The sequence below is a fragment of the Carassius auratus genome, unplaced genomic scaffold, assembly GCF_003368295.1.
Source record: "Carassius auratus strain Wakin unplaced genomic scaffold, ASM336829v1 scaf_tig00017060, whole genome shotgun sequence".
Taxonomy (NCBI): Eukaryota; Metazoa; Chordata; class Actinopteri; order Cypriniformes; family Cyprinidae; genus Carassius; species Carassius auratus.
Genome location: NW_020524735.1, coordinates 409,764 through 431,004, shown reverse-complemented (window position 1 = coordinate 431,004; position 21,241 = coordinate 409,764). Strand labels below are relative to the sequence as shown.

The 21,241-nt window shown below is 37.2% G+C and overlaps 2 protein-coding genes across 7 annotated transcripts in view; one reads left to right on the top strand and one right to left on the bottom strand.

Annotated features, from left to right (window-relative positions):
* LOC113075440 (ETS-related transcription factor Elf-1-like) overlaps positions 1–52 on the top strand; it is a 47,239-nt gene extending 47,187 nt beyond the window's left edge. For 5 of the 6 annotated variants that reach the window (XM_026248153.1, XM_026248152.1, XM_026248155.1 and 2 more), the window contains one exon: positions 27–51. The gene's annotated coding sequence lies outside the window, so the exon portion shown is untranslated. Of the gene's footprint in view, positions 1–26 lie in introns of all 6 variants that reach the window. The other variant, XM_026248151.1, reaches the window with a different exon arrangement.
* Positions 53–7,126: 7,074 nt separating this feature from the next.
* Positions 7,127–21,241, bottom strand: part of LOC113075439 (tenomodulin-like) — a 39,265-nt gene continuing 25,150 nt past the window's right edge. The window contains exons 4-7 of the mRNA XM_026248150.1: positions 21,140–21,238; positions 13,283–13,442; positions 12,519–12,622; positions 7,127–7,891 (exon numbers count right to left, since the gene is read on the bottom strand). Coding sequence (XP_026103935.1) covers positions 7,682–7,891; positions 12,519–12,622; positions 13,283–13,442; positions 21,140–21,238 — 573 coding nt within the window. The 3' untranslated portion in view covers positions 7,127–7,681. The remainder of the gene's footprint in view (positions 7,892–12,518; positions 12,623–13,282; positions 13,443–21,139; positions 21,239–21,241) is intronic.

The following is a 21,241-nucleotide window of genomic DNA, read 5'->3' as shown; positions in this document are numbered from 1 at the left end:
GATTACTGATGCACCAGGGTGCTGACACACACACACACACACACACACAAATGCTAAGCTAAACAATGGTTTTGTTCTGTTACTGAACTTAAGACTAATAACATCCAGTCCAATTGTCGTCCTTTGTTCATCACTTTATATTTACATCAATTTTTTAAAGCAGCAGCAGTCTCACAGCAGGAATTTATAGAAGCTAAAAGCAATCCACTTACAGCTATTAAACTTCTCACCCTACATCCCTCAACTGCCTGAATTGATAAAATGCTTCCACTGACAAATGAAACAATAACTATAATTTTTAGATTTCCCGGGTCATAACCATAGAGTCAAGGTTTGGCTGATTATTATGGCCCCATTAGCTCCTGCTGGTGGATGCTATAACTACATCATCAGGCAGAAAAACACATCTTTCTTCTCCATTGATAGCCATTCAGAAAGATCTACTTTCTGGCTATATAGATGTAGCAAAAATGAAATATATGGAAATAATTAGGCTATATTTAAGTAGATGTTCTGCACTGTAGATGTGTGTGATTTTAAATTGTTTAAATAATATAAAGTAGTTAAACATTTAAAAAGACACACACACGCACACAAGGACAGCCTGAATTATTGAATATATTTTAATATTTTTCATAATATAGTGATCTAAAACAATCCTTCATACATACTTATATTCAAATCTTATGTCATGAAGCAAAAATTCAGATTAAATAATTTACAATCAAGTATTCGTAGTTTAAATTTGATTAGACAGTTTTTTTTATACTATTTATTTATTATAGCCTACTTATTTTCTGCCTGTCTGAAGAGTCCTTCCATAGATATAGCACGCTTTGCAACAATTACTAACTCTTGCCGGTGGCTACTGAAATGAGCACAGTGCCGTAAATATATCCTATCCGTCGCATAATTATTTTACAAAACAGCATATTTTCCGTTTTAAACTCGACATAACATTTTCTATAAAATTATTGTCATTGAAAATTACAATCAAGTCAGTAAATGTATTATTTACATTTCCTTATGTGCTGAGCTACATATGTAACAGCTGAAAACACATCTCTTTCATCTGCATTTGACTCTATTATAATGCTAACTCACATTTTATCTGCCTGTTTTTTTTTTTTTATTAAAGAAATTGGACCCTCTAACATTTGTACTCTCTATTCAGTTTCTTTTCTACCTTGTTTAATATAAAAATAAATAAAAGAAGACAAGCATTCTCTATTCTTTCTACTTAATTTATTTGTATTTATTATAAATAATGACCTTAATACAAGCATTGTCATATTACACATATTATTTTTTCTGTTCCACAGATTTGTTTTATTTTTATTGAAAAATTACCCACCAGCACTAGCATTGCCTATTCTTTTTCTAGTCCATCTACTTGTTTTCTTTTTATTTATTATAAAAACATGACACACACACACACACACACACACAAAACCATTTCTACGTATACTTTTAACCCCTCACACCCACCCCACACGCGGTCCTCTTTTTGGAAAACTAAAAAATGGTCACCGTGTTTTAATATATATGTTATTAGCAAAGAAGCCAGATTTTATATCGTGTTCATCGGAGGAGTCCTACACCAGCCGTAAAACTTCCAGCAAGATGAAGAGGAATGTCCAGGTATTGTAAATCTCCTTGCTTTTATCACCTTAATACAGGAGAATAAAGTCATATCCATACGGCACCACTGGAGGGCAGTAGTGACACACCTCAGTGAAATACATTTAACCAACAATTTACTCCCTCTTCGTGTACATCGTGTACTGCTTTAAAGCAGAAAGTCTGCCTGTTAAAAAACAGAATCTACACAGTACTCCACGTACACGAACCGGCGAGTTAAATGCTGGGAACTAAAACTTGGAGGTAAATTACAATGCACTTTTGATGTGCTAACAAAAGGAATGAGTTCACACGCGTTCTGTACCTGAGCAGTCTGCAGTCCTCGCACAGCTCGAGACTCACTCGATGTTCGCCCTCAGTCTCATGCAGTCACTGTTCCTTTTCTGCGTCCTGGCAATGAAATACAAGCAGCTCGGAGCTTTCACAGTTGAAAATAGGTTGTTTTAAATCTGAAATCGTTAGACACGTCTCAGTATGATATATGTGCGTAGGTGCTATTCTAGAGTTCATTCAATTTAAAGTCATGAATAACTTATTCATGACTTATATATATATATATATAAAGTTACTTGTCATAGCTGACATGGAAATACACCTGTGCAGGTATTTGTCTAGAAATGAAAACACAGGTAGGCTATATGAATATGGCATATATCATAAGGCACATTGTAAACAGCCTGGTCGACAATTACAACTTATACTTCTCTTGCTCTTTGTCTTCTTTTATTCTGTGTCATTTATGGTGGTTTTTGTAGTGCATTTTGTCCTTTTTTTTCACTGTATAGATAAAAGAGGCTCCGAGGTTGTTCCAGTTTTCTTTGTCATATAAGTTTGAACAACAAGAGGGTGAGAAAGTAGATTGATGTTTTTTACCTATAAGGCTATATGAAGAATTAGAGTAATAATTGTAATAATTGAATTTATAAATTTTTATAATTTAATAAATTGAATATTAATAATAATATGTTTGTAGCATTTATGTAACTGTAATTGTTAATATTGAATGGATAAAAAATATTTTTGGAATTACTGATATTTTCCCCACTATACGAAATGATAGTATAGTTAAAAATATACGTTTATTTCTGTTAATGTTTGAGGTGACTTCCTCTTGTATCGCATCAAGATAAGTGCTGGTGTCTCAGATCATTTCAGTGTATTGTGATAAAAGATCCATTATAATAAGATTTCTATGGGGTATTTTGAGTTTGTGCTTTGATCATTTACCTCAGGCTTCTAGTGAATTAAATCGTAGTATTGCAGAAGGAAGCAATCTTTATGAAAAAAGATATGGCTGAAGAAAATTACATTTGTAAAACTGACCATGGATGCGAAAGAGATAAACATCAAGGTGAGTTTTAACTTCCTCCATGGAATGCTTTGTGTGGTTATTTGGCACAGATGTGGCATCTTTTTTTTCTTTTAAGATGAAAGCTCTGTTTTTGCTCTTTTGTTAGTTTCTCAGAATAGATGCATTTTGTATGCTTTCACTGTAATGTCTTTCAAGGTTTCCCATATGATAATTTAAAATAATATACTGTGTCTGCCTGTCTTATTAGGTTTCATTTAGTGCAGTCATGTGTCTGGTCTTATTGGAGCTGACCTGGAAGAGCATAATAATGTCAAGGTCATTGTGTTTGTCTTCAACACAAACTAAAAAATCTGAAGGCGTACATTTAAAGGTGCAATAGGTTATTGTCTTCAGAAATGTTTTTTGTTATGCTGGTTGAAAGTCTCTTCACATCCCGATAGCGATCATTAAGTCAATACATTTGTTTATAAGTATTTCGAAGGGGGTGATGAAATGTTACTTCTATCTTAATGAATTAAATGCAGCAATAAACAACATGTAAACTAGAGCTGCACTGTTCTGGATAAATTGAGAATCATGTTATATATATAAATTGGAGATCACGATTCTCTAAGAATTCTAAAGAAAAAAAGATTAGAAAACTAAACAAAATAACAATTTACTAGTGGCTCTGACAAGGCAGAGTTTACAACTACTCAGATTTCTTACAGAAATAAAATATTCCCTATCTGCTGATGAATATGCTGTTGTTTTTAATGCCATTCCCTCTAGCGTGTCGTTTCTTTTGCAAGGTACTTCATTTCAGTGGCCATGTACTTAACACTCTGAATTTAACTGACACAATGAGTGGAACTGTTTGCTTTTCTTCAGATCAACAACAACAAAATAACTATAAAATTAGAGCTCTTTTTTTATAAAGAGAGAATAACAATTCCTTACACAATTCCTTATTGAAATAACATTCTGCCTCATAGGTTTGCTTACCAATAAAGTAAAATAAATAACATTTAAGTTGATTCACAAATTTTACCCAACTAAAGCGTTTCTTGGGAAATATAAATCAGACATTGAAGTGAATTGCTGTTTTTGTCATTCTTCTGAAGAAGACTTCATTCATTTATTTTGGCAATGATCCTACACTGAAAAAGTCTTATTCTGTAAGTGACTTCTCTTTTTGTTTAATGATGCTTTCTTTGGATTGTTTGACTATTCAAAAGAGAAAACTGGAAAATATTACACCATTATTTTATGTTTCCTCTTAGCTAAATTTAATGTTCATAAACAAAAGTTTACTGGCTCTAAACCTCTTTTTTCTTTATTCAAAGTGGACTTAGAAATGTATGTGGAAACTATCCAATGTTCTTTTAATTTGAAAGCTATGAAAACAATCTCTTTATATTCATCATTTGTGTCTTCTTAAAATTAAATTTTATTAACTTGTTTTTGTTGTTGTTTCCCTGGCAACAAATCTGTTTGTATAATCTTTTTTTTTTTTTTGTCTTTATGATTTTAAGTGAATCTTAATGTTTTAATGTTTGTATTGTGTGTGTGTGTGTGTATATATATATATATATATATATATATACTGCATATATAAAAATGCAGCTGGCTGCTCTCGAAATGCACTCGCTGTACTTTGATGCCACATGTGACAGTCATGGCGTATGTGCCGTCCAGTGTTGCCAGATTGGAAATGTCCAAGTATCGTACCAGAAATTATCGTATTTGGAAGAAAATTATCATGCACAAGTCAAAAGATTTATTTATCTATTCTAAACCAACAACATTTTAGCACGACCTGCAAATTACCACAATAGTAACTAGGCGTATGGTTGGACAGAAGCATTGCGACAGTACTATCCCATTATTTTCAGTGACTGTCTGCATCGCGGCACATATTAAAACATATTAAAATGATATTTAACACTTGCTTTGTCGCGTCCAGTATGGAATAATTTAGCTGTTGCTGCGTGGTGCAGTTATAATCTGAGCTGATGTCACCGGAAAGACTGCGTGTTGCCTGATGTTGAAGGGCTTCTTGCTGTCATGGACAGCAACAGTGCTCGTTGGCTTTAAAGCAGGGCACTCTCCTGCATTCTTAACACACCCTGAGGTGCACACAAACGCATTTAGAGTGTCTGTAATAAGCCGATTTCGTGTATGAGTAAAGAAGCCCTATGACTGCCACTACCATAATTTCAATTTTCATAAAATTCTGCGATTATCGTACATTACGGGATTTTTTTCATTACTGATCATACATCGTACAGAGGTAAAAATTATTGTATAAATACGATAATTATTGTACAAATATGATAATATTATCGTATGTCTGGCAACACTGGTGCTGCCTCAAATTGGACAACAATTCTAACCGGCATGCACTGCTTCAAGTCAGATTGTGATCGGTTTGCGCAGTGCTGCATGAAGTCGAACTCACCTGTTGTCTCTGGTTGTCTGATGTGCGTATACGCTCAGGGGGAATGGCTTTGGACAGCGATTGCAGGGAAGGTGGAACATGTGCAGTGTTGCCAGATTGGGCGGTTTTGAATTTGATCCTGCGGGTAAAAATGGGCTCTGGCGGGTGGACGAAATTTGGGCTGATTTTTGGTCAGTTTGGCAGGTTTTCAAACACAAAAATTGTATTGGCTAACTGGCTAACAAACAAGCCCAAGTGTGCATAAACTGCAACCAAACAGTCATCACAACATTATACAGATATGATTCATGAGTGACGGGTTTTAAGCGATAATGGATCTAATTTAAAATGTATGAACTGTATGAGTAATCATTATGCCTAAATATGAGTTACATGGTAAAGAGCTGTGTTTTCACTCTCAAAACATGAATTACACCTGTTGAGGGAGAGATGACATGAAGGCTTTAATATCACTGCAACTTAAATTTTTTATTCAAAATCTATTTATATCTCTCTCTATATAGACTATATGATCATAAATCCAGATTGATATATTCTTGAAAGCTGCTGGACTTGTTAGATTTGACTGTGCCAAGATACGTAATGTTCTACAATATGAACTTCATGAAAGACTTAAGTCCGATTCGGTTGGTAATTGTTTCTCATGTGGACCTATGTAAAAATAAGTTTACATATCACTCAGTGATAAAACTCATGGATTCGGATGGCGATTATTATTATTATTTTTATTTTTTTATTGTCGGATTATCATACAGTATATCAGTGAATGATGACTTTTGACTGTCATATGCAGGGCTGCATTAATGAGTTACTGCAGCACCCCCCACTTTAGGTCACCAACACTGCTGAAGTTGTTTTACATTAATATCATCTAGAATCGTTCAGAATAACAGTTGCCAATTCCTTTACAATATACAATTAAGAAAATAGCGTACCTTAAAGCTACCTCAAGTTATATTACTTTTAATACGATTTTTATCATATCAAAATTTAATGCCACTAAAATTTCATGATTCTTGTGACCAATTTCAATATCACAAAAATAACAGTAGTTTAAGAAAAGAATCTCAAGATTACTGATGACAAGAGTCACAAATAGCAATAGAACAAAGGCACATATGGAATCGACCTACTTGAAATAATATTATGTTGTATAAAGTAATCAAATATAAAAGATATAGTTTTCACTATAAATTCAACATTCATTCTTATTTATTTTACAAAAGTGATTCAGTCAAGGGCAGTAAATGATTTTCTTTCTGATGTTCGATTAACATTATTGACACAAATGGGGACAGCAGCTTTATTAGCAGCTTCTGTCACTTTAAGTCTTCAGGGTCTGAACTCAAAAGTTAAACGAGCATTTACAAAATGAATTCTTGCATTCATAGCATTATCTAAGATCTCCTAAGGCACCTTTAATTGACTTTTTAGGCCCCTTAGCACACGTTTATATGCAGCAGTAAATTAGTAGCAGACAATTAAACTTTTACCAGTTTTATTCAGAAGGAAGTTGCTGGAAAAAACACAAAGGAGCGTTAGATTACGTAAATGCAATTTATAGAGCACACATTTGCTTGGATGAAAGAATTGATTGAAACATTCCCTGACCTGCAATTATGGTGCTACTTAAATATAGTCATGTGATATGTGTACAGTGCTGTTCGACACTGAATAAAATTCACATAGGCTAATTTTCAAAGTTCTACAGGGACTTGGTTAAGCGTACAGTAAATGCATTAAAACAATATTTCAAAATATAAACATGCAAATGACTGTAAATTTATGTTAACCTGGTTTCTTATAATGCCTCTCATATAAACAAGACTACACTATTGTTTTGAAAGGACTGCAGGAAATCTGTAACTACAGTAACCGACCATTTCCAAAGCACTTGTTTCTGTTCTACTTCCAGTATCAACATCAGGTCAAGGACAGATAAATACACTGTTCAAAATAACATTTGTATTACCACAGATTAAATTGTGAAAAAACACAAAGGTGAAATTCTGGAAAAAATATCCCCTAAAATATGCAATTTCCCTGTTTTTATATACAGTTTAACCTATAATCTTGATTGTTATCCATCAACTACCCATAATATAAAAAATAATTATGACTGTGACATGGTCAATGAGGATGAGCTAATGTCTTGCCTTATTTTAAAATATTTTTTTTCACACAAAGAATGGAAAAAGATTTGAGTGTATTTGTGACATTTCGTACAAATGAAGCTGGTCTACGTGCACCCCTGAGCAGCATAGCACCAATGGTTCCCTCCGGCATCTTCAAATTCGTCCCAGCATTCTTGCTATCCACCAGTTGCAGGGCATGACAATCTGACAGATGACCCGTCCTCCCTGGTAATAGTAGGGATATGGCCAAAAGCCGCCCAGGGGCTCGTGATATCGTCTACAGTAACGGTACCCCCGACGACAGTACTGGCAGCAGTAGCCCTGCTCATCTAGGCTGTTGTCCAGCTCCATCCCAGCTTCTCTCTGCAAAGAGAGTTTGTCAACAGGGTCAGAACTGCAGCCAAACAATACCTGCAATCTCACCATATGGCCCATGTCTGATGGGTTGATTTTAGCAATAAAGAGGTGCAGTGTTCTGAAGGGGAATTGAAGAGTGATTATGGGGTGTAGACACGTGATGACAAAAAACCCTGTCATGCTCGGATATGTCACAAGGATCAGAGTGGCACTGAAATGAGATGGTTTTGATATGCCAAGCCAGGGTATCAGATATGATATATTGCCCTTGACCTTTCCATTACGCTGCTGGTGACATCGCTTGGCTTTAGCATCTCTGATTCAGTCCCTTAACCCTGTTGCCTGTCCTTTCTCAGTCACAGCGAGTTTGACACTGGCAGCCACTGAGATAATTACACTATTTCTGTCATGCCAGCCCTCCCACTCCCATTAAAGCATAGCATTGGCGCCTCAGTCCGAGTAGCGACCCCGGCCTCATTTCAGCTCAGAAATGAGAACCCTCCCCCATGCACTTTCATGCCCTCCTTTGACTTTGGCATAAAGCGAATGGCACGTTCATACAGCAATTAGCAGGGTAATGATCGCCCAACAAGGATCGGTTTATTCGCTCTCGCAGGCAGGGTGTGAATTGGTGTAAAGGCTAAATAAAAGTGGAGTGAAAGGTAAATTGGGTAGAATTAATGGCCCTTGGCCCTCGCCATTGTAATTGTGTATGTGTGCCCTCTCCAGATTACCCAGGGCTGAGTGCCATGCCTTTGATCAGTCGTTACAATGAGATGGGTTCTGAGAAGTGCCACTTAACTTTTGGTTTCCCTTAACTGTTGGAGCAGATAGCACCCTCGACTCGCACTGTTGCATTTGACTGCATTTTGGTTTCTCCAAGCTTACAACGCAGACAATATGACGTTATCTGTCTGAATAAAAAAAAAAAACTGTCATGGACCTAGTCACCTCTGTTGATCTGAATTAGATTGGCAGATGAAGCCGTATCTCTCCAAGTTGTCTGGCAACGATTCAGACTTCCTTTTGGGAAATGATGCAAAAGAATGCGAAGGGAGAAAATTGCACTGAAATGTGTTGAAGTGTGGTTGAAAATGGCATTTAAGAACGGTCATTTGTGGTGTTTGTATAGAGTAAACAGGTATATTATTATCATTATTGATCTTTTTAGGTTTGAGATGAAGTGCAGTGAATTATAATATGCCTGTGCGTTTCTCCTCTGGAATCCCATCTCTCGTTATGTTCTGCATAAACAAGGCATGCATGAGTTTTCATGAGCTCACTATGCAATGATGAATGGAGTGAAAATTGCATTCTCCTAATGATTAGACTAGTGTAAGAGAAAGCAGGGTGATGCTTGTAGTCTTTGATTTATTACTCTCAGAAATGCACAAAGACAATTACTGATTCATAATGTTTTTCAAGTTTAGGGTCAAGAGTGTTGAGACAACAATTCTTTTTGGAAACAGCACAAAGCCTGTCAGTGTAGCACTGTTTGTTTTATAAGACTGTCACAGAAAACCCCCTGCCGACATGAAAGGTGGATGTTATTTGGAAAAATACGAGTTTTTTTTCTTTCGAGTGAAATGATGTGTGATTAGGATAAAACAAACAGACTACGTATGGTATTGTTCCGCGGAGGTATATTAATCAAACTGATTATACTGCTGCAGTGAGAAAGTGAGTTCATGTTTGAGACTTTATATGTCAGTGAGAAGAAGTGAAGTACTCTGGGACATGATGTCAGTCATGCCTAAATTAGTAAGAGTAATTAAGAACAGGTGCCTATAGCTGACTGTAGAGTTTTGTAGTAGCCTCACAAAGCCTGTCAGTTTCTCGGTTATGTTCAGTGTTACAGCCTGTAAAGAGTGATGTAGTAGCATTTAACGCAAGAAAGCACAAAAACTAATTTATTATGGTGTGGCACATCATACAGTTGATTCTCCGCTTCACACCCTGTGGATTAACTTCATAAACCACAATTACCGAAGGGATAAATTATTTTAAACTTCATGATCAAGACGCTAGAGCAACACTATTTCCCAAAAGAGTTTTATTGATTATAAATACATTTAGAGTAAATATCTTCATGCATCAAATTATTATCTTTTTTTTTTTTTTCTCAGGACTGTCAAAGTTAACTCATTAATGTTTCATTGTGTTAGGTTTAACACAATGTTTGTTTGTTTATTTGAGTGCGTTTTATTTAGTTTGACATTATACATGCTTTATTTTGTTTTGTTCTAAAAACTGATTGGGACATCTGGAGCAGATTGGAATGGATCGGAGTGCACACAAACACAAAAACGTCTCTTGTGGAAGATCTGTTCATCAGTAAATGATGGAGAAAGAGCTCTTTTACAGATTACTTATGAATCAAATCTAGATATCCCATTTACAACAAAGGTAAATCATTTGTATGCATTGTGTGGTGGAATTTAATTATCGTTGAAGCTGAACATTCATCAAAGACTTAATGCGAAACCTGTGGAGGAATGCTTGTGAGATGTGAGGAAAGTTATTTCAGATTTGCATTTCCTGGGTGTTTTGATATTCACCATTGTACAAAATTTTGGGGTCAGTAATTTATATATATATATATATATATATATATATATATTAAATAACTTATACTGTATTCAGCAATGCTGACATTTATAATGTTACAAAAGATTTCTATTTCAGACCAATGCTGTTCTTTATATTATATATGCTGTATGTTTATTTGCTGTATGTTGTTTATATTTGTCAAAGAATGCATCATGGTTGACACAAATATTTAGCAGCACAACAGCTTTCAACATTGATATTAATTTAGAATATTCTAATAGAATAATTTCTGAAGGATCATGTAACACTGAAGACATGAGTAATGCCTTTGCCCTCACAGGAATGAATTCCGTTTTAAATAGATGTTTAATTAGAAAAACCTATTTTCAATTGTAGTAATATTTTACAACATTACTGTTTTTTTTTTAATCAAATAAATTCAGTCTTTGGAAGCATGAGACTTACCGCTGCCAAACTTTTGAATGGTAGTGTAGTTATAGCATAATATAGTATGTGGTTTTTTATATACAGTATGCATGTACAGCACTTATTTCTGGGGTTTGTATAGCATAAACAGCCAGGTAAACAATATAACACACATGCCTGTTATTTAATTAAAAAACTGTATTCTACGTGTTTTTTTAAAGTGTTTGTTTTTAAATTACAAATTTAAAAAGACACTTGAAACGAAGTCTTTTTACATTTCAGTAACCTAAGTTAAAAGTGAATTAATCTGCTTCGGGTACTTGACTGGACAGTGCATCTTAAGTTCAGACAGACGTGGGGAGGCAGGTTCAATCGGCGATCTGCAAGCCAGAATGCTTTCAGCTAGGACGTGGGGTCATGATGCTTACCATCAACAACTGTGGCAGGCACACAAGTCTGAGATTTGACTGGACCCAATCATCAGAGTCTCATCCTTCCAATGAAGGTCAAGGACCATGATGCAATTTCTCAGCACAGCCAGATGATAGTTATTCAGTTTGAAAGATATCCAGAGCTGTGCTGGCAAGCAACGTATCAGCGTGGCAGGATTGGGGAAAGGTCAGCCTCATATATCTCAGGCCTTCTGTCACAGGAATTTTGATGATTATTTATAAAAAGTGCACAACAGGAAGAGACCTGTAGCAAAATATGAATTCCCTCCTCCAGCTGCAGACTTCTGCCGGTTGGAGAGCTAAAGAAGGGCTTGGGTCTAGGATCCTCTGAAAGGTCTGGGATATCTGGCTTCCCAGCAGAATCGACATGACTCCAGACTCCAATTACAGAGAGCCACATCCCCTCTGACGTTCACTAAAGCCTTTGTTATCGCTCTGCCCACAAACTCAGCCCGTCTGTGCTTAGCCTTGGAATTGGCTGGATTGGTGCGTATTAACCAGCTGATAGAAAGAGAGGATTTCAAAAGGGGAAGGTGGTTTCATCTGGGTCCGCTTTAATTATACAGTATGTTGCAGTCGGAGTTGCTGGATGAGGTGGGCAGGCAAAACGTTCCTGGTTCTCTGCAGATAAATGTGCCTTTTTCCCTCCACCCCATAGTTCTTTCTTTTCTCAGTCTTCTCATCCTTGTGCTTGGAGGCTAGAAGTCACATTCTAGTCGGGGAGGTGTATATCGTAGGTGTGCGAAGCATTAGTGCATGTGATTTCAGGATAATTAAACATTGAACATATGCTTCACTTCATGAACGCAGTAAAGGACACTCTTTGGCTGCTTGATTCTCCATGCTTTGATAATTAAAGCATGATTTAATAAATTTATCTATTCATTAATGAGTGACCTTGGGAGACCGACTTTGTACATCACTAACTACGTAAGAGATGCAAGGAAAAATTGTGCAAGGCAAACTTGCTTCCTTTAAAGGCTAAATATTCCTCTCCATTAGCTGTAAAACATTAAGGGAGTCTGGCCTGATTTAAGCAGATATATAGAGCAATTTCAATACCCTGTGGTCCACATGGTCTGTTTTAAGTCCGGAAAGGGAACATCGATTTAATAAACGATTTATACCAAAAAGAGAGCATGACTATCTGGCTCAACTGCAGTCTGAACACATCTTTTGGTAATGAACTTCAGGTTCATACTTACATAGTCGTTTACTGGTACCTGGTCCATGACGTCCCTGGCCTGACGTGGACCTCTCGCCTCCAGCTCTGGGGTCTCCTCCACATCCTCTACATCGTGGAACTCATCTGTACCACAGGAGAAAAGACAGTAATGCTGAAAACTTGCTACTTAATAATGAATATCACGAAAGGCCTCTTTGATCTTCCTTAAAATATTAGTTCACTTCCAGAGTAAAAATTCCCTGATAATTTACTCACCCCCGTGTCATCCAAGATGTTAAGGTCTTGCTGTCCTCAGTTGCAAAGAAATTAAAGTTTTTGAGAAAATGACAGAATGTTTTTCTAGATTATAAGACCCTTATTACTCAGCTGGGATTGTGTGGTGCCTTTTAAAGTGGCATTGAAACTGGAATTTTTCCTTAAAAACCTTTATTCCTTTGCGACTGAAGAAAGACATGAACATTCCGGATGATATGGGGGTGAGTAAATTGGTAGAAAATTTCCTCAAAGAACATAAAACCCTCCAGTACTATAGTTCCCTCATTTGGAAAAAAGTTGGTTTGTCGCAAAAGTATTCTTTAAACATGGTGTATTGTGTCGTTGATTAGTTAATCAGTGATTTTTTTAGAACATTGCAAGATCATTAACCATGAAATTCCCATTGAAGGGAAGTACAAGCAAACAGTGGAGAGAAAAGGAAATTACAGACTTGACTCTTAGGCTATTCTGAAACCTTATTACTAGGGTTGAAATGGATTTCGAGTGGGTGAAGCACTGTTTGTTAACCTCTGAGAGGAGATGGGTGGATCCAGTGGATGGGCAGGTCTTGGCAAATCTCCCAGATCTTGGAATTCAACAGGAATGTTTTGTTGGAGATTGGGTCTTCAGCAGGGATCCATATCTGAGAGTCCACCATCTGCATATCCAATTCACCAGTCTCGCTCACCTGTGAAAATAATGTACATTTTAATGCCTACACAAAAGCATTTGTGCTGGGTCATAGATATGGATGGCTGATCTGACACTGTTTGAAGGCCAGTATAGCCAATATTTCTAATAATAGTCAATCATATAGTATTATATATCATTATATAATAGTAAACATTACATTTTAGTATATTAAAGCATAGAAATGAGTTCCATAACTTTTTCAATACTTGCATGGTATCGATATTGCTTCCCCAAGATTTCAATATGTTCTAAATCTTCTCACAATTTCCATACACTGCATTGCACCAGAGGTCAGATGGCCACTGAAGCTAAATTTTAAAGGGATCATGCATGCTTTTATTACACATTGTTTTAATGACACATGAGGATAGAAATGTTATAGCCAAATTGCTTAACTGCAAATGATCAGACTTCTGTTTTTAACTACAAATATGCAATCAATTTTAACATTTAAATAATCGGAATCATTAAACACAGACCCATTATAAATAACATTTCCGCTTTAATGTGAATGATGTGTCTTTGTCACAGCCTCTGGATAGCACTGCAGTCTCTGTTTAAATGAACTTGAGTGAAGTGTCAGCAGTGTGAGCAGTTTGCAACTGGCTTCTTGTGTCTTTCAGCAGTTCTGTGCATGGTAAGATGAGAAATGATGAGAAACAAATCTTATCTTACACAACTTGCTAACACAGTTCATATTTTCACTTCAAATTCTTTTTTATGCATTAAAAAAGTAATAAAACTACTATTTTAACAAAACACTTAGGATCAATATTTTGTATGTGGGGATCAAGGGTAAAGTATTTATACTTCAGTTGTGTTTTCAGAAGCTCATTTGGTTTGATTGAAATGGACTCAGTTCTTTCCGTACCCTCCAAACACATTTCTGTTTATCAGTTTATTGCACATACAGGCATCCTGTCTCCTTTCCACAGTCCAAACAAGATAAAGCTGGAGTCTCTTTTTAAAGTTGTTGCCTTGGATCATTTCACTCTTACTCTGCAGGGAGCAGAGAACTAACTGCTGACCATGGCTTATATATTTAATTTGACCTATCTTAAAAGACCACAGCTGTACCTTCTTGTGAAACACACTTATTTCTTCCCTAGCTGAAAAACAAAACAAAAAGCCCTTTTCTGCAGGCACTGGTGGGGTTGCATTTTAATTTGTACAGCAATAGGAGTACAAATATATATCTGACTTTAAGATGACCTTAAAGTCTGTCTGCTGTGTTGGTCTGAGGAAGGACTGATGCACGTGTTATTCAGACCTCTAGGAATATTAAATTGGTGCATCCACCCCATCAACCATTATATAACTAATTATACAATTGATAAGCATAGTGTACTTAATTTGTTAGTTCTCCAGTTCATGAGCTGTTAAGTAAATTATTATTGCTTAATGATAGTGATTGTATGTCAGTTTCATCTAATTGAGATCTAGAAAGCATCTTTGGGTAATGTATTCACAAGGTATATGTTTGTTGTGCTTGTAGTTTTGTGTAAATAGAAGTACAAACAAACTCTGCTTCATTCCCTTGTTAATTAGTGCAGAGACCAGAGAAATGGCTCACATGACAAATATTTCCACAAGGTGATTTTCTCCCAGTCTAAAGCTTAATTGCACATTGGTTAAGTTTGATTTAGAATCCTGAGGCTATTGTCTGAGCTACTATCATTTATATTAGATCCCCCTCTTTCTTTTCCATTTGCTCTCTCTCTCAGCCCTCTGATTTTCATCTCGCTGCTCTTGTTTTATTAGAAGTCATTTTTGGTGCCTTTTCTTGTTTTGTTGGGAAGTGACACAGCACTGACCTGTAGCGGTTCCAGTTCCACCTTATTAAAAGCTTCACTCTTTGCGCCTCCAGCCCCATTTCCATCAAATCACGCTGAACTAATGATGACTAGGAGGACAGCCTGCATGACTCAAGCGGTGAAGGTTGCTGTTTTAGCCTAAAATTAAAACGAGGGCCAGTGGTGCAAGTAGACTGCTTTAATTTGCCATATTGACTGCTCAAGCAAAGCGTGTCTTTCATACGAGTAAACAAAGGTTAGGGCACTGATCCTACAGCATTTCATGAAATTAGCCAGATAAGTTTGGGAGAGTTCTCTTGAGACATCTAAAGCCTGCGGAACAGACACTGAAGGGATAAGAGCCAAGCTGAGTTATGTCTTGACCAAGGAGTCAAGGTTTGGCTGGTTTGGCAAGGTTTGGCACCATTAAAATGCCTTTTTTTCATTGATGGCCATACTTTAACCAAGCATAAATAATAATAATAAATAATAATAAATTAAATATTACAAATATAACACACACACACATTATATATATATATATATATATATATATATATGTTCTGCTCTCTGTGGTTTCAAAGTAATCATGGTATCTACAGTACCAAATGTTTGGGGTCAGTAAGATTTTTAAAAGTACTGTCTACTGAACAGTTATGTATGCCTCAGGTGACTAGCTCAAAACAGTTGAGTACCTAGAGCTGTAGTCAAGTCCGGCTTTGTCGAGTCCAAGTCAAGTCCAAGTCCAGGACTAGTCGAGACCGAGTCAAGACCGAGTCCAAAGAGGTTCGAGTCCAAGTCAAGTCCAAGTCCAAAAGTTTCGAGTCCAAGTCCAAGACCGAGTCCAAATGAAAGAAAAAAGGGTCCTCTTCAAGACCACATACTTAACTACTGATAATGTTTGTGATGCGAGAGAAAGCATATCTCCTATTCTAAGAAAATAATTTTACATTATTATTTGTAATGATCAAAAAGCATGTGCAAAGTAACAACTCTGTAGGACAGGGGTCTCCAAACTACATCCTGGATGGCCAATGTCCTGAAAAGTTTAGCTCCAACTGGCCTTAAAACACCTGGAAGATTAGTGTGTCTAGTAAGAGCTTGATTAGGTTCAAGTGTGTATAATTAGGGTTAAAGCTAACAGGGGCGTTAAACAAGATCCTGGGCCCTATGCATAGGCAGTCCTGATGGGCCCCCATGGCCCCCACCCATGAAAATATCCAGGTAAAAAATATATATTTCAGATTCATACTTTTCAAGGGCCCTCTCTTCCTTTGGGGCCTTGCTAATGAGTACTGGTTTTACCCCCAGTCCGACCCTGGGAGCTAAACTTGGATAAAAGAACAAAGTTTGGAACTGTAAGGTCAAATAATTTTTATGTACTTTATTTTTTGTTGACATTATATCTGTGGTCAAAAATGTATATGACAGATGCCTTGGCACAGTGCACAGACACACGCAAAGCTCGGGATATGACAAATGCGCGCAGCAAGGCTAGAAGGGATACGTTTGGCTCTACTGGACATGCGCACATAAATACAGCGAATTTTTTGTCATACTATACTAGTGCTTGCATAGACTAGTCGAGCACTGTCGGAAACAATCGACTACTCCAGCATGCATTAACCATAATGAATACAAAGTGATTGCAAGTACCACGTGAATTTTAGAATTACAATATTGCGTGGAGCTGTTACTATATGACCTTATTTATGTTGCATGTAAAAATAAAATATGTAATGTAATAATTAGGGTTGTGCCTGAAGCCGAATACCTTATTCGGAATGGCACGGATAATGGCTTAAAAAACGAATAACGCTCAAGGAATAATTCTGCCTGAATACTCGGCTAAAGCTGACAGAGTCTGGTGTTTGCTAGATAACAGGTGAGCCAGGGCATCAGCGCCAGAAGTGAATGAATGTAAACTTTATGAGTGAAAAGAGCGCAAATCAAACACCGCATTGTTGTCACCTCTCTGTTTATCTCTCAGAAATCAGAGCGTTGCAAGAGTAATTTTACCTATAATAATACATCATAGCTACACGTTATATTATTTGCATATATTTAAAAGGCAAATATTGAAAGCTTAGGCTTCCATGATACGAATGAATGGAATAAGCACAGCGCGCTCGCCAATCAAACAGCCGCGCTGCGCATCTCAGTCTCTCAAAAACCAAATCAGTTCTCTCTCAAGAGTAGGCTAATAATCAGCTTCGATACGGATACATTGTCTACTTGTCCTACATGTTTGCATATTTACCTTTTGCTGGTTTGCGCGGAACACACACATCTGTTTAGTGAAGTTCATTAACATTAAGACTCGCTCAAAGTGTTCTGCGTAATGAGAATGTGTGCATTGAATGGATTCAGTCGTGTTCAAATGATCACTAAACGTTTGTCATGACATGTCATGAAATTAATAATTATTTCAGTTTAACACGACATACTTGTTCAGTGATAACTACGAAAAAATATATAAAAAGTCATAACAGTCTTATCAAGTAACTGTACGATGTTGTATCCGAATGCAGATAGGAAAAAAATTGTGATTGTTACAGATACAAATACTGGCTGTTACATGAAAATGTAAATATGTAATGTCATATATAAAGTTTTTAAAATGTACATATGTACTAATTGTTGCATAAGGCTATACATTAATACGCGTTTATTGATAAAAAAAAGGCTATCTAGGTGTAGGTAAAACACAATCTAACAGGTAGAAAATTAAATTAGAAACATCTAAACTTTTCAGGTCGCAGTAAATGCACCACTGGTCATGCACATCCTTTCCCGGAACAATACTGAAAGCTAAGATGGAGAAACAGATGATCATAGTTGTTCAAGGATAGCCATTTTTTAAATGAATCTATTAGCAGAGCTACTGCAAGGGATGTTTAGTGCTGGAAATCCATTTATTCTTTGCTGAAACTTCTGCGTCATCATGGAGAGCGGGTCATGGTTGCCCAGCAACAGCAGACGCCACTGGAGCGCGAGCGCAGATTACAGAGTGCTTTGGAAATAAGGAGAGCGGCGCGCCTAGTGTTTTCCACACGTTTTCAGTCGCGACATCATGCAAATGTGGTTTTGTTTTGAAGGAGACATTTTTTATTTTATTTTTTTGCTGGACTCGGTCGAGACCAACTAGAAGACTTGGCGAGTCCAATGGCCAAGTCCGAGACAAGTCCGAGTGCAAATTCAACGAGTCCGAGACAAGTCCGAGACGACAGAAAAATGTCTCGAGTCCGGACTCGAGTCCAAGACCGGACTCGAGTACTACAGCCCTATGAGTACCCATGACTAAAATGCAGAATTTAAAGCACGTTCTTGCCTTAGAGATGAATAGGAATGCTAACAGATATTTTTCTAGTCTTTTTTTATTTAATTTTTTTATGTATGCCTTAATGGATCCAAGAATTTTATCGCCAAATAGGATGATTCACTTGCAATGATCGCTCTTTCTAGAATATACAACAGCTGTGCTGTTTTCTCTTGAAAATGCAGGATAGCAGGATAATACTGTAAAAATGTATATATATATAAATATATATATATGTAACATTTATTTTCTACTAACTCTGCATCCTTGCATCCAGCATCTTCGTTTTAAACACTTTAGACTAGGCAGAATAATTGTATAATAAATAATAAATTTTACACTAATGCAATTAAAGCTGCAGTTGGTAACTTTTGACGCTCTAGCGGTTAATAAACAGAACTGCTTGCGTCTTGCGGAAGAACATCGTAGCCAGAACTACTTCTCTCTGTGTATGTCTATGAAGAATCACAAAGGTACTGGGTTACTCCGCCGCTGTACCCCCGAAGCAATCTAAAATAGTCCGAATATAAACACTTATTATAGGTGCACCCTAGTGATTCAGGACAAGCTAAAAACATGGTTTGGAAAATGGATTCATGGTGTACTCGCCTATTATATAAATTGTTCTACATTTTGAACACAAACAAAGTTACGCACCGCAGCTCTGATTGGTTGTTTTCTTACCGGGAGCGGTCCATAACTGCAAATGGCAATTGGACCACTGGGAGGAGCCAGAGGAGCTTGATTTTTTCACAGATTATCTTTCTCATATTCTACTGTCAGGACATAATGACAGGTTTAACAAATATGTAAAAAATATATTTTTACAAAAGTTACCTACTGCAGCTTTAATTCCTGACTACATGTAAACATCTTTAGTATAAATAGCAATGGCAAAAGTTGGAAAGAGAGGGTGCACAGAGGTAGTTACCAAATGTATCCTCAGACTCAAGGGCTGTGCGGAAAGACAGGCCGTGATTTCATCGGAGACATTTGGGCAGTTGGAGACCAGTGGGAAGTTCAGGGATTACCGCTTTCATCATTTCCCAGACTGAATAAATTGAAAATGGTAAACAAACTGGCAGCATACAATTTGTGCTTGTCACCTGGTTGTGCTCGCAGGCTGCTTTATTTCCTTATCAGTGGCATGCAGTTTCTTCTCAGCCAGCATTGTTTTGTGGTGAAGCGTGTTAAGGCAGCTTGCTCTGGGACCCCAGTCGCATGCCCTGCGGCTCAGCTGCACTTGGAGCTAATAATGTGGATTTTAACCTCTGCTTCCTTTACATGCTTACAACCGTGGAAAGAATGTCCTGCTGCTCTCTCTCTTGCTCTCACTAGCGTCCACACTCAAGCAGTCTTTGTTTTCAATAGCATCCTGATTTATCTCAGGTCTCCATGCTGGTATGTATATAATCAAAGATTTAGAGAAAGCAGGAATGTAAATAGGCAGTTAGCAAGCCTAAATAATTCTGTCACCTCCATGTGAAGCTCCCAGCTTGCATTTTTGGCATTTTACACTCTTTAGATCATTTGTGTGAATGTTCTCCTGGTTAGCTGCGTCTTAACGGTAGGAACAGCTTGCTCCATCTTGCACCATGAGTCCCTGTCCCCCCTCGACTGTCTTTCCGTCTACCCTCTCGCTTCAGCCCTGGCCAACTCTGATTGATTTCACATCTGTGAAACAAAGCTTAGCCGAAAAATCTAATTAGGTTTCACAATTTAGCAAAAAAAAGAGAGAAATAGCAGTGACATATGGCGTTTGCTTCGCAATTAGTATCTGTAAACATGGATTAGACATTAAAACGATGAGGGAGAGAACATGCAGGCTGTTTCTGCCTATAATACCTTCTGTTCCAAAAGTCAAAGAGGATGTCTGGGAACTTGAGACAGCAATAGATCACTGTGTTTTCAATACAAATCGGAGAGGCACAACACTTTGCTGCACTCCTCTATTTCGATATGAACTGCCACGGAAAGAGAGTTTAGCGCTTTCGAAACCGCCTGCCATTCTCCATGACACCCATAAATTGGATGCTTGATTGATAGAATTTCACCCATCACTCTTGCTGAGCATCACAGACAGCCATTAGAGCAGGAGAACAGAGATGAATCACTTCAGCCCTGAGTCAAGTGAAATTTATGGAGCAAACATCTTCAAATACCATTTTAATGGCTTACCTTTCCCAAGGACCCCTCTCTCTCTCTCTCCTTAAGGCTATTTGGGCTGAGGCTTCAGAGGAGATGATTAAAAATTAATATTAGTTCAGGATTGACGGCAAACACCATTTGATGTGTGCCACAAAGGGGTTATGGGATTGTGGACTTTCGGATGGATTCACGGCCACAGGAGACCCAAATTTATACTTTTGTGGAAAACGCTGGAGGGGATGATGAGATGGTGGAGGTGGGTCGGGGAGTTGGCGTGGGTTTGCTGGTTAGCTAAATTTCAGATAAATTGTGATGGTTGAAGCAAGTTTCATTATTCCCAGTCTGATGTTTAAAATTCATGTTGTTGTTTTTTTTTCATCCTGTTTAAAGGAAGCAGATCACCGAAAGATGTATTTGATGAGATTAGAATACCTCTACGTCAATAGTCTTTGAGTCCATCTTGGGTAGCTCCTTGGTTTGAGCCCTGATGTAGCATCTCTGGTGCTTGGCAAAACGAATGCCCGTGATGCCCTT